The sequence below is a fragment of the Echiichthys vipera genome (genome assembly GCF_963691815.1).
Source record: "Echiichthys vipera genome assembly, chromosome: 8".
In the NCBI taxonomy this organism is placed as follows: Eukaryota; Metazoa; Chordata; class Actinopteri; order Perciformes; family Trachinidae; genus Echiichthys; species Echiichthys vipera.
The window spans coordinates 14034725-14047447 of NC_139833.1; the positions used below are offsets into that span (position 1 = coordinate 14034725).

The 12723-nt window shown below is 43.4% G+C and overlaps 1 protein-coding gene across 1 annotated transcript; it reads right to left on the reverse strand.

The window, feature by feature from the left end:
- Positions 1–3876: 3876 nt before the first annotated feature.
- Positions 3877–12136, reverse strand: she (Src homology 2 domain containing E). The gene is made up of 6 exons (XM_083918075.1): positions 11249–12136; positions 10630–10756; positions 7779–8033; positions 7186–7549; positions 5939–6058; positions 3877–4992 (listed from the first exon to the last, which is right to left on the reverse strand). Exons 1-6 carry the CDS (start codon positions 11693–11695, stop codon positions 4800–4802), a joined length of 1506 nt encoding a protein of 501 aa, XP_083774201.1. The 5' UTR covers positions 11696–12136; the 3' UTR covers positions 3877–4799.
- Between the last annotated feature and the right edge of the window lie 587 nt (positions 12137–12723).

The window sequence follows — 12723 nt, forward strand, 5'->3', positions numbered from 1 at the left end:
GTACGTGCGTCCGAGCGCGCTCCGAGCCTGAAAGGTGTTCACTGCGATGGAGAGGCCACCCTGAGAACACCCGCAGTGTTACTCCCCTCCTCCTCACGACCCAAAAGCTCCTTTCACTCTCTACCTGGCATGGTGACGTCAGGGCTCTCCGTTGCTCCGCACTTCTTCGCCCGCAAAAAAAGGGGAAAAACAGAAATACCTTGGCGGGGCCAGGTGAGCTCTGCGCTGGGTCGTGCGGTGGCTGGCTGTCCGTGCTGAACACCGCTCAGCGATGCGACGCGCTGGAGAGGCGGGGGCGGGGCGGGGAGCGCGCGGAGGAGCAGGGGGGAGGAGGAGGGAGGGTATGGGAGGATGTGGCATACCTCAGAGGCTGCACGGCTCAGATAACGATGCCAGTGTCTTCCCCGCACATAGTCACACATCACCTTATAATATTCAGTGCTCACAGGCTAGTACAGTATGTGTGGTGCTTAATAGTGACCTTGTCAAACTTAATGTAATCTCTCAGCTGCTTTATCTTTAACATTAGTCTCAGGCCAAATAGTTGTGGCAGCAGCCGCGATTTCATATCTTCTAAAAATGCATTTTTCATCAAGCGGCCATAAGGAAATAAACATATGGTCACATCAAGGGCTTTTTCTTGGCATGCAAAAGAGAAAATACACTAAATATAATTTAGTGTAACTATCAAGATTTCGAGATGTAGAATTGTAAATATTGTAGAAATGTTATAAGGTGTCCCCCTGCTCGGTAAAATAACTTAACACATCACCTTTCTTTCCTGGACTGCCTGAGTCTAATGCCTTGCCTCCACCTGTGAGATCTCATCTTCTGTCTATTTTTCCTTTCCTGACACTTATATTTTATTAAATGTCCCTATTTTTTTTCTTCCCCTCTAGGCCACTCAAGTGACCTCTAATCCTCATTCACAAAGTCAAACACGCAGCAGTCAGATACGTATATGAGTAGGGAAGAAAATGCGTGCAGGTAGAGGGAAAGGTGATAAGAAGAAAGTGTTGGCAGGTAGACATAAATTGGGTTGAACACACAGAAGCTGGCGATATTGCAACATGCTCACACAGGTCAGGCTGAGAGTCGGTTGCCTGATGAAAACAAAACTGATTTGAATGATGAGGGGCGGAGGGAATGCAGCAAATGAAGAGGGGTATCAAAAGAACGTGGGAGGAAAAAGGAGGGATGGATGGGGAAGAGTAAACTAACTAAACAGGAGTGCAGGATGGAGGGGAGGAGGCGGTTGCCGTGGTGACTAAGAGAAACCAGAAAAGCTCCAGGAGGAAACGATCTGTTTCTCCTTCATTTTGTCTATTTCCATCACTCACACACACAAAGAATACACATGCGCAGCTGGCACACAACACGACACACACACACACACTCACACAAACACATACACACACACACACACACGCACGTACATCAGAGCATAAATGTTCATATGCATGCACACACATGCAGGCAAACTCTTCCACAGTAATGTCTTCCTCTTCTCATGCTATCTTTATACACTCTTCTTCTCTCTGTACAGTCTCCCCTCTCCCTCTCTACCTCTCCTCTGCAGTGAATGAGCTGACCTGACAGTGCTCCTCCTCTGCACTGAGTGCTGTGAGTCTCCCTGAATTATTTAAAAGCTGGGACCCCCACGAGTGCTTGTCTTCCCCTAACACCCCCCCACGCTCTGCCTCTCTCTCTCTCCTCTTTCCTCTGTCCCTTCCTCTCTTGCTGTCATTCTGTCTACTGGTGCTGCAATTACTTCCTGTGGTTCTTTCATATCTGGGCAACACTTAACATAGAAATCTGATCCATGAATCACAGACTGGTTAATAGTGAAGGACAAAGTATAAAAATGATTACGATCACGTAACATTTCCACAAGCCCAATATGTAAGTACAATTTTGTGGTTCTCTATCACTTTATTCTTCTTAAATACATTTCAGAGGCAAATATTGCTCTTTTACTCGTTTCATTTTGTTCATATATTTAAAAGGACGCCGCGCATTTCTCAACATTACTGTGAATGTGCCAGTGTTAGTCAGCTGGTTAATTTTCAACTTTAATCCTTTGGTGAGATGTTTTAAAACCAGAGCAACAGGAAACAGTAAGACAGTCACAATAAAACTGCCATGTTTGCTGCATGGTTGTGATGTCACAACTATACTATATATAGGTAGAAAGTGTTGCCACAGTCCCCCGACTGCAGTGGTGCAGAGATGATCAGGAAATGCTGATCAATCAGAGCAGGCTGGGCTCTTTTGGGTGAATGCAGGTTTATTATTATTTATGAAACGGCCCTATTTAAAGATGTAGATTCCTAAAGCCCTTTTTTTAAACGCTTTATTTAGCTTAACACGCAGAATAATTTCCACAGCCAATGAAGGAACACACAATCCTTCATATTATCTAAAAAAATAAATGTAAAATGATACAACGGTTTCCAGTGTGATGATACGTAGGACCAATTCAACTCAAATGTGAGATTGCAGATGGCTACCGAACGCAACATTTCCAAAAACAGACTGACAAACTCTGCAAGAATCATGTGTCCAGCACCCCGGGCCTCTTGTTTGTTTTGACCTACTTTGTGATTTAATTAAGAGAACATAGAAGACTAACCCCAACCGATCACACGGATGGAGGGAAGGGTGATAGTTAGCGGTGTCTGTTGTTGTGTAACATTGGCATTTGTGACACACTGGCTTGAGCAGGATGACCAAGGTTGGAGACGACTCTCGACCAGAAAAAGCGTTCAAGAAACGTCCAGAAGTAAGCGTCTGCCTCGCTTAAGTGTCTTTGAGTCGACCCTGCACTTTGACCCTCTGAGAAGGTGTCATGATCGATAAAGGACCACAAAATCAGATGCCGGTTGTGAGAGAAGGTTATTACTTTTTACTTACTCATTTCTGACTCAGCTCGAACATTAGTACATGTTGCTGCTCTCCATTCACAAACCAAGGCTATTCTGTGGGGGAGCTACATTGCTACTATGTCACTATGGCCACGGTTATTCATAGCTCTTTTTATATTGCAGCCTGTCTCTCCTCCCTCTTTCTCTCCCTCTCTCCTCCCTCTCCTCGTTCCCCGCAGAGATGGCCCTACCTCACTCTAACTAATCACCATGGCAACCTGGTAATCCCTGAACAGAAAAATTCTGACTCCCTCTCTCTATCTCTCTCACACACACACACACACACACGCGCGCACACACACACACACACACCCACACACACACACACACACGCGCGCACACACACTGGCACTGCACACACACAGACATAAACGCACACATGGGTGCACATGTGGACACATTTACGCTTGCACGCGAACCCACATAAAGCACACACACACACACACACACACACGCACACTCTTTAAGAGATACTCATGCAAACCAATACACTGGTGTTTACTGGTTACATATCTCACCCCAAACACACGCTTCCATGCTTCATTGTTAAGATAAAGCTTGTCTGTGTTTTATGGGAAGCTTCATGTGTGTGTTGGCGAGGATTTAAATACACCACCTTTCGGGTGGTGTGAGTAAACGCTTTTTGTGTGTACACTATTTATGTATGCATTTTGTGTGTGTGTGTGTGTGTGTGTGTCTGTGTGCATGTCCGTCTGTGTTTGTTGGCCGCAAATAGGTGAGTGCATTCGTGAGGTTGCGTGTGTGTAACTGTAATTGATTTCACACTCAGGTCAATGGTTTTACAGCTACGAGAGAAAAGCACACATATTCACTCTGGTTAGCTTCTCATCTCTGTTTCAGTGCTTCCCCCCCCTTGAACCCTGCTTTGGCTTTTGCTGGCGGCATGTCTATTAATAACACTGGTTGTCTACAGTTTGATATTAATTTTATTTTCTTTACTGAATAAAAGTCTTACAACAATAATATACAGCTCACACCACTGTGCGGTTGATGTAAAAGATGAGACAATATCCGACACACACAACATTTATGCATAAGTACATTTTAGGATACAGCTCATTCACAATAAGGTAAGATAGCTTTTTAATCATAACACCATCGTATTTAGATTACAGTGAATGCATGAGCATGGACATGATATTCACATATTCATTTTGCACACTTACACACACTCAAACAATTTTGCTGGCTGAGTACTTTAATGTTACAAGACCCCTCCCACTACACTAGTCATAATTTTATAATCAATAAAGCGCTTTCTCTTGACAGACAGAGTGGCTGTCAAATGAGCCTGATTTTCAGGATAGATCAATAGGCTGAGTGACATGTTAGATGGATGAATGAATATACTCCAATCAGGTGTATTGACCTCACAGACCAAGCCTAACTGGGTGGCATGGCCCTAATTGATGAAGTCAGTGCCTCTGTGCAAAGGGATTTCACAAACCTCTCCACTTACTTCAAATATCAGAGTGCTTACTGTAAGTGCAGGGCTTCATGTGCATTGTTTAGGTATTAAAGAAATCAATTTGGTTTACATGACGGTAGGGCCAATGGACAAGGCTGTGCAAGAAGGGCTGCTTTTACTGTAACTATAAATGTATTTAGATTTTAGATTGGAAACAATTACCAATATGTGATCAATGGTTGTGGTAATGTGTGACTTTGACCACTAGGTAGTGCATAGATGAGATACAAACATATAAAGTTATTAGGCTAGTACAAAGCAGCATACCTTTGAGTATTTGTGTGTACACTTGCATTACTTAACATGTGTGTTTGTTTGCATGTCTCTGCTTGTGTCTGCGCATGTGTATTCATGTCCCAGTGTGTTTGTTCATCCTTTGCGCATGTTCAGTGTGGCCTGGGCACAGGATGCTGCAGGGTCATGTGCTCTGCTCCAGTGAAAGGCAATCTGTGTGTGCAGTAGTGTTGGACCAGCTCAGGGATGCTGGAGAATACGCAGCTAATCTGGTCCAGCGTGAAGCCCAGACCCTTAACGCTCTTCGTCTGGGCCACAATGATGTGCACGCAACTCTGACTGGTCCTAATGGAACAAGACACAAAAAATTAAGATCTACTGTCAGAAAAGTTTGTATATAAAAGAAACACAGCAACCGTTACAATTTAGAGTTAGCAGATGCTGAACAATGTTGTAACTAAAAAAATTTGGCTCTCCAATCTGTCTCTCCTCAAATGAGGCTGTGCATATTCCGAGTTCAGCGGATGTGTAAATGGGGTTAATGATGTGGACTCTCAAATGAATGAGCAGTGTACAACAAATGTGCACTCAGGCGCATACACACACACACACACACACACACACACAATTGCACCACAGGATTTCAGTCTTTATCCAAGAGAACCTGTTCCTGGCACGCTTATCGGTAGTGCCAACGCTACAAATGACACAAATTATCCTGCATTAACGCCTTAGAGGTTGCCACCACCATGATAGTGTAACACCTTAGTCTCATATTGTAAAAAAAGTGAGATTTCCTTGTATTTCAAATTGCTCAGTCCACAGGGATATGCACACAACCCATATTGAGAAACTGTGTCTTTAAACAAGTCTTTTTCATGAGCTATGAACTACATTATATATAGGTAGAAAGTGCCGTTACAGTCATTCCTGCGGCTGCGTTTTAGATACAGCGACACATAGGGTGCAGTTGTGGAAGACCTGGGAACACTGACCAATCAGAGCAGACTGGGTTTTTTCATAAAGGGGGTCTTAAAGACCCAGGCGCTAAAACGGAGCATTCCAGACAAAAGGTAAATACAGGTTCATTCAGACAAACATATGAGAAAAATAATGTGTTTTTTGAACATTAAAGTATGAATGAATGAATGAATTTATTTATTTTGGTATTTATCAACTCACAACCTCACAGACATTTAAAACTAATCAGTACACTTACCTTTCTGATCAGCGTGCCTGTACCATGTTCAATAAACACACTCAAATGGCATACAAACATCGGGGAACTCACTTCAGAGCGATGGAGTACTTGCTGGTTCCTGATTCGCTGTCCCTCACCAGGAAGCTGGCTTCCCTGCAGCGCTGCAGCTGAGCCTCAGCCTGTTGCCGACTCACACTGCCATGGTACCAGCTTGGAGGGGCGAGGGAAGGAGGGGGAGGGAGAGATGCACAGAGAGCGAGAGAGAGAGAGAGAGAGAGAGAGAGAGAGCGAGAGAGAGAGAGAGAGAGAGAGAGAGAGAGAGCGAGAGACAGCAGATCAGTGACATATAGTGTAGCGACATATGGAGATAAGTCAGATGTCAAGATAATGATAGGTGATGATGGTGAGGGAGAGAAAAAAAAGAGAAAGAGTCTGACTGCAGGAACAAAACCCACAGACACCAACAGAGATTTACAGTCTCCATAAATCAGACTGACATATATGGTGGACTGAATGAGTTTACAGTGTCAAAGGTGAACTTGAGAGGGCAAGGAGATGAATAAAACAGAGAGACAAAGTGTATGTGGCTGTGCGTAGTGTCCGGGGAGGCCTATTAGGATGCAAGGTGATGCTGACAGTGGCTACAGGCAGCGCCATATAAAAACAGACTGTATTTGGCCATGATGCTCGGAGGCAAAACACACTGACATTCAACCACACAACATGTGAGGAGCAAATGCTAACATGCTCTGAGCATGTTCCTGACAAGTTCCATCTGAAAAGAAAAGCCACACTTCCTGAGGTGAGGATTAAAAAGAGTAGTTTCACCTCCCTCCATTATTTATGTTCAGCCTCTAATTTTAAGGATGTGCTCAATGGCTGCTGGCTTATGCCCTATGTGATAAATACCAAATTTCACTTTAAATTGTCTAATTGGCCAAGTGTAAATTATATGGAGATTTTGGCTAAGAGGAGTGGCAACCTCTGCTGTATTTGACATTTGGCGGATGTTGAAGGAAATCTGCTTGATTGTTTTACCAAGTTTTACTGAAGGGAAATTGATTTTCAGCCAAAACTGAGGAGGGCGCTATTTTTCCAGAAACAGATGGTAAGGTTAAGGCCAAAGTAAAGAAAGTAAAGAAATTTACAAAGTAAAAAATGCCTAACCTTTAGTTTTCATATTGTTAGTTTTGATAATAACGAATGCAAACATGACATAATATCGATCAAATGTCTCAACCCTCATCTCATTTCATCAAGTCTGCCAATGCTTTCTTATGTTCCCTTATGAAAATGTTTATGCCATATATGCAACATTATGTCTTCTCCCTCCTTACCTCTGCTTCTCCAGGGGCAGGATTGGATCCACTTTGGCTGCATCCCCATCCAGTGGGGCATTTGGGGAGGTAGGAGATGGAGGGGAAAGTTTGTTAAGACTAGAAGAAGGGGAGAGGGGTGAGAGTTTGAGGGTGGGGAAAGAGGGAGACGGGGGCGTGAGAGGGGAGAGCTTGAGAATAGGAGAGGAGGGAAAGGAGGGAGAAGAGGAGGAGGAAGGGGAAGATGGTACAAGTATTTTATGATTCCAGTTCTTCTGCCTCAGGGTGTGTTGTTGTTGTGGTTGCTGCTGCTGCTGCTGCTGCTGGCGTGCGGAGGCTGAACCGTTCTCTTTAGTGGGAGAACAATCCACTGCCTCGAACTGAGCTGAAGGAAGCAGGAGAGACAGTATCAACCTATAATAATAAAGTTCTATTAAAGCACGCCAGTGCAAAGTAAACACAGATCTCCGGAAATTGACTCAGCGTGATTGTTTTGTTTCCTCTCTAAAGCAAACACTAAATTGTTGTGGCATTACTGTACAAATAAAACTCATGACATCCTTCCTCCACGCCCGAACCCCCACCCTTCCCATCATCCCTCTCCCTTTCTCTACCTGACAGCGCTCTAACAATGTCCTCCTTTCTCCACTCCCAGGGCAGTTCGTACTCTCCAGCGGGACGGACATCAGACTCTGGCCGTGTGACAGGGATCCACACCCCCCCACTGTCGCTTTCGAGCCCGCCCTCGTACGGCGTGTCATAGATGTTTGGGGGCGTGGGTTTTCCCTCTTCTTCCTTCCCCTCTCTCTTGCCTCTGTCCAGCAGAACACACACTTTCAGGAGGTCTTTGGAGCCCCGTCTACGAACCTCTGCAGCACAACGGTCATGTGGTTAGTCGATAGTACCAGATGATGGATACTTATGTCATAATCAAAACATTGTATCTTCTAAGGGACATAACTGTCATTTGCTCATTGTTAAAATGTCATGATTTGAGCCCAAAATGGCTCCTCTGTGATTGATTTTTATTTATTTAAATAATTATGTATCTGACAAAGAGCTGATTTGGCCTTAAAACATCATAAAGAAGACATTTTAAATGAAGCAGGTGACAGTGTTGAGAGTCCTTGGGGGAGGTAGAATTCACTGTTTTTTTTAGACTTGACTTGGACAAGATTGTGTGTGTGTGTGTGTGTGTGTGTGTGTGTGTGTGTGTGTGTGTGTGTGTGTGTGTGTGTGTGTGTGTGTGTGTGTGTGTGTGCGTGTGTGTGAGTGTGTGTGTGTGTGTGTGTGTGTGTTTGGGAGCTGCTTTCTGCACACAGTTTTTGAGTCTCCCCTTATGTTTGCGTTACCACACATCAACCAACCTTAATCCAATTCAAATACATAATATACCAAATGAAAGGCTTGATCTGTTCTAATATTCAGCTGCATCCATAATAACATATACTAATTTTATAATATAATTATGCATTGAGCAAATTGGATCAACAATGTAATAGTGAGCACTCCCATTTAGTGTAACTTAACACATGTTTGCCTTGAAATTATGCATTTCTCTGCAATGCAGTAGTCCTGACATAAAATCTGCCTTTATGGAGGTTCATATAATTGGGATGGGGAAAAGACAGAGGACACCTCTCAATATAGCACAACGATTCAGGGCTAGATTAGCTTTGGGTGGGTGTACCTAATAAACTGGAGTGTATTTTACAATGAACAAAATAGATTAAAGGTTGAATATGTAAAATCTTCATTACAAGCTATATATTTTTTGTTTTTTTTAAAAACACCCACAGCGCGTTTTGAGAGGTACGAATGAAAGTATTCCTTTTCCAAAAAGAAGAAGTCTGAATTAATTAATTGTTTTTTTTTTACGGGTTTGACAATGACTTTCTGTCACATTTATTTTAATATACCATCCAACAGCGGCTGGCATTGTTGCAAGGGTTTTCTGTTGTCTGCCGCAGCTAACGTTACTGTCGGCTGGCAGTGGAAGAAATGGAGATTGTCAATCCTGCAGCTGCTTATTTGTCCCAGCAGGTGAGTGACCGGAGACGGGCAAAAACTAGAGTTAATATAGGCCAAGCATTCACTCAATGGACTGAGATAAAGGAGTTTAACTGACTTAAAACGCTTGCCGAAATGGCTACGTTTCTCCTTGATCCGTAAGCTAACTTTCATGTTTACTTAGCTGTAACGGTTTCAGTCAAACTTCTCTGCAATACTTGCTTTCATGGTGCGATTTGCTGAAGGGGATGGGTTCAAACAGGCTCAAACAGACTCCTGTAGGCTACTGGGCCGGGTCTGACCAACCTTGCAAACCCGAGTGCTTTTAATTATTTTTGTTGTTGCGACTACGAACTTGAGACACTAGATGGCGGTGTTCTGCTCTTTCTACATTTTCAACCTTTAACTTCCCAGTATTATTGAACATTTCTGTCCCATATTTGCAGATGAGTGATATTTGATGTACATTCATGCATATATCAGGTAGGAAACTTTACACCAGAAAAAGAACATTGTCAAAACTGATACTTGTGCAAAAAATAAGTAAGATTAAAATACACTTTCTTAAAGTAGTATATGCTTATTGGAGAGTTGTTTGACTGTTTTAGGTTTCAGTAATACAGTAATAATGCATGGTATCCTCACTAGTTTTAAACAAAGTTTGTAACACTTCATTGGGCCAGCTGGATTAACCCCGACATGTTGAATGTGATTTCCTCTCTAAATTAAGTTTGCTACGACACGTCGTTACATTTCAGGGGAATTTCACTTGTTGTGTTTCTTGACTGTCTGACAGGTAGCCTGTGTGTCTGCACTATTGTGTGACCAAACAATGGAGCTACAGGAAGAAAAGGTCAACACAGCTGCTGATTGGCTGGCTGGCCAGGCCACTTCCTGGCTGCTGGGAAGTGATTGGGCGAGACCAAGGTGGGGGGGCAGGGTAGCGGGGCGATCTTGCGATTCTTTTCACACGTAAGGGACCATAAAGTATCATGTGTATGTGTGTATCTATGTGTGTGTGTGTAGGAGGGGGGGGGGGGGGGGGGGGGCACTGGGGCCAACTTCCTATAAAGAGAATGGGGCAAAGGAAACAGAGGCAGGAGACAGGAAGCTGGAAGAGGAAGCTGCACCCATTGTCCCTGCACAACACTGTTCCTACGGCAACCGCCAGTGGGGAGGGAAGTCAGCGGAGGGACTGAGGATCTAGTTTTGCTTTAAGTCAATTAAAAATGGCCCTTTAGCAAGAATGTGACATAGTGTGAGTGCAGAAAAATGTGCCTAAGTATTCATTGACGTGCATGTAATTTACATATCTTATCCAAGATCAAAGTGTGTTACATTAAGAGGGGAATGAATGTAGTTATGTTTTCAGCAGACAAACTGCAGTCCAGATGATGCCACTTTTGTCCCTTTTATTATTGTAATTGCTGAGATAAATGACGAGTCCAAACTCACCTGTGATGATGACCTGGGCATCATAGGGCTCCATATATCCATCATTCATTCCTGCTCGCTCAGCCTCCCTCTGCTCCTTGGTTTTCTCTGCATCAAAAGGATCTGCGTAGTCCTCGAGGATTATCAGCTGTGTGAAGGAAAAGATGTATGAGAAGACAAAAACAAGGCTGCTTTAAGTATTCAGATGTCACATTTACCTGGAGACAACAGATCAGGCAGGAAGAGAGGGATCTGTGTGTGTGTGTGTGTGTGTGTGTGTATGTGTGTGTGTGTGTGTGTGGTGTCAATAACTGACAAGTAATGGAGGGATCAGCAGAAAGAGTGCAAAGAGGTCAGCGCATTGTGTTTGCCTGTTTGATCTGACACAGTAGTGAATCTGTATTGTATTCTTTTGAGAGCGATGGAAACTGAATACAGGGTTATGAACTGAGGTGGGGAGGGAGAACCCAAAGGAAAGCAGCACCGACCTCGAGCCCATAATGTTTTGCACGATATATTGACATTTTAATCTGCATGCAGTTAAAACGGCTTCTGCCTGGTTTTGTTTGATTGTAAATAATTAGCAGATGAAAGATCAGCATCACAATGTGGCACATTCGGGTTTGCATTTGTTACTCACCGTTGTTTTAATGTCAGACCTTAACTTTTCGTTTTCGGGCTCCTTCTGTTTACTTAGCCCGTTGAGTTTTGGGGTCTTGTCTTGTTTGTCCACTTTGATCATCCGGCTGATGTACGCTTGCGCCAAACTAGAGGTCCTGACCTGGCGGATTTCATCCGACGTCCCAGTCTCGACCTTGGAGTTCTTGCGACCTTTTCCAGATGTGAGACTGTCCCACATTGTCCCACCGGAGCCAGCGTTGTTACGACCTAATTCTGTAGCCGAATTTTTCCTATTTCTCCTTGCCAATAAACCCCCCACTCCTCCGTCTTTGCGCTGATTTCCTTTCAGACTGTCACGACAAAACGAGGGTTTGGAACGAGTTTGTGGACCAGATTCAGAGGCCGAGCGAACCCTTTCATTTCCATTCTTCAGGTTGATGGGGAAATCTCTGAACCATTTTGCCATGGCTGTCAAGGTATCAACACTTCTCACAAGTTTAAAAGTTAACAAACCTGTCTATTGTACGTTGTTGCATGAGCTTCTCCACTGCAATTAACGTTGAACGTTGCGCAACAGATCCAAATTAGGCACGAATATTTTACGCACGCCGCGGTTGAAGTAATTATGGCCTGAAATGACTAGAATCTCCTTGTGTCAAACCCTGACAGCGCTCACTTCTTGGTGTCAAACTGATTTCTAGCGTCTGAAACTCCCTGACAACTTCTCGTGCGTCTTGGAAGTCATTGGCCGGTGGTTTTTCGATGCTGTAACCCTGCACCTGCAGTAACAACTATCCCTGCAGTTTGAAAAGTAGCCTCTGCAAAGCGTAAATTCGAAAGAACTCGAAGTTTTTCTTTGAACCCAGTAAAGATCCCATTCCCGGAGCGTGAGATGATGCGTCCAGTCTGTTGAGGTGAAGAGATGGAGAGGAAAGTTGTGTGCGTAGACTGTGAGATGTCACTGGACTTTGGGGAGGGGCTGTGTGTGCGGGGCGGGAGTTTTACTGTGATCATTTCTATGGATGCACGACTCAAATTTCTAAACTGTATCAGTAGTTGGCCCAATGCCAATAGACACCTGCGGAAAAAAACAAATGTAAAACATGTGAAATGTAGCATTTATTACAATATTTGAAAAAAAAAGAAAAAGAAAAGAAAAATTCCTTGTTGTCCCTCGTGCACTGCTTAAATCGCATTTGTGGTCAGCTCTGCAATGTGGATGCATTTGCAGTGAACGATCACTGAAGTAATATGCACTTAATTATATGATTTGTAATGCGATAATCTCCAATGAGATTTGGTAGATTTGTGAACTGGACCTTCTCTACTAATATCACATAGCCAGTCGTCACTTTAAAAATCTCCTTTTTAAAAGTCCTGGCCAACAATAGAGTACAAACAACACTAAATATACTAACAAATTAGAATAAAACTAAATTAAATTGTAAAATCAATCATAAACCATGAATTCAATTTCTAAGACGAATAATATAG

What these genes read in the sequence shown, in the direction of transcription:
- she (XM_083918075.1), bottom strand. Translation starts at nt 11,695, where the DNA reads ATGGCAAAATGGTTCAGAGATTTCCCCATCAACCTGAAGAATGGAAAT. An exon ending in CATTGTTAGAGCGCTGTCAG is followed by an intron (nt 7,550 to 7,778) that starts GTAGAGAAAGGG and finishes TGCTTCCTTCAG; the next exon opens with CTCAGTTCGAGGCAGTGGAT. An exon ending in CTGCCCCTGGAGAAGCAGAG is followed by an intron (nt 6,059 to 7,185) that starts GTAAGGAGGGAG and finishes CGCCCCTCCAAG; the next exon opens with CTGGTACCATGGCAGTGTGA.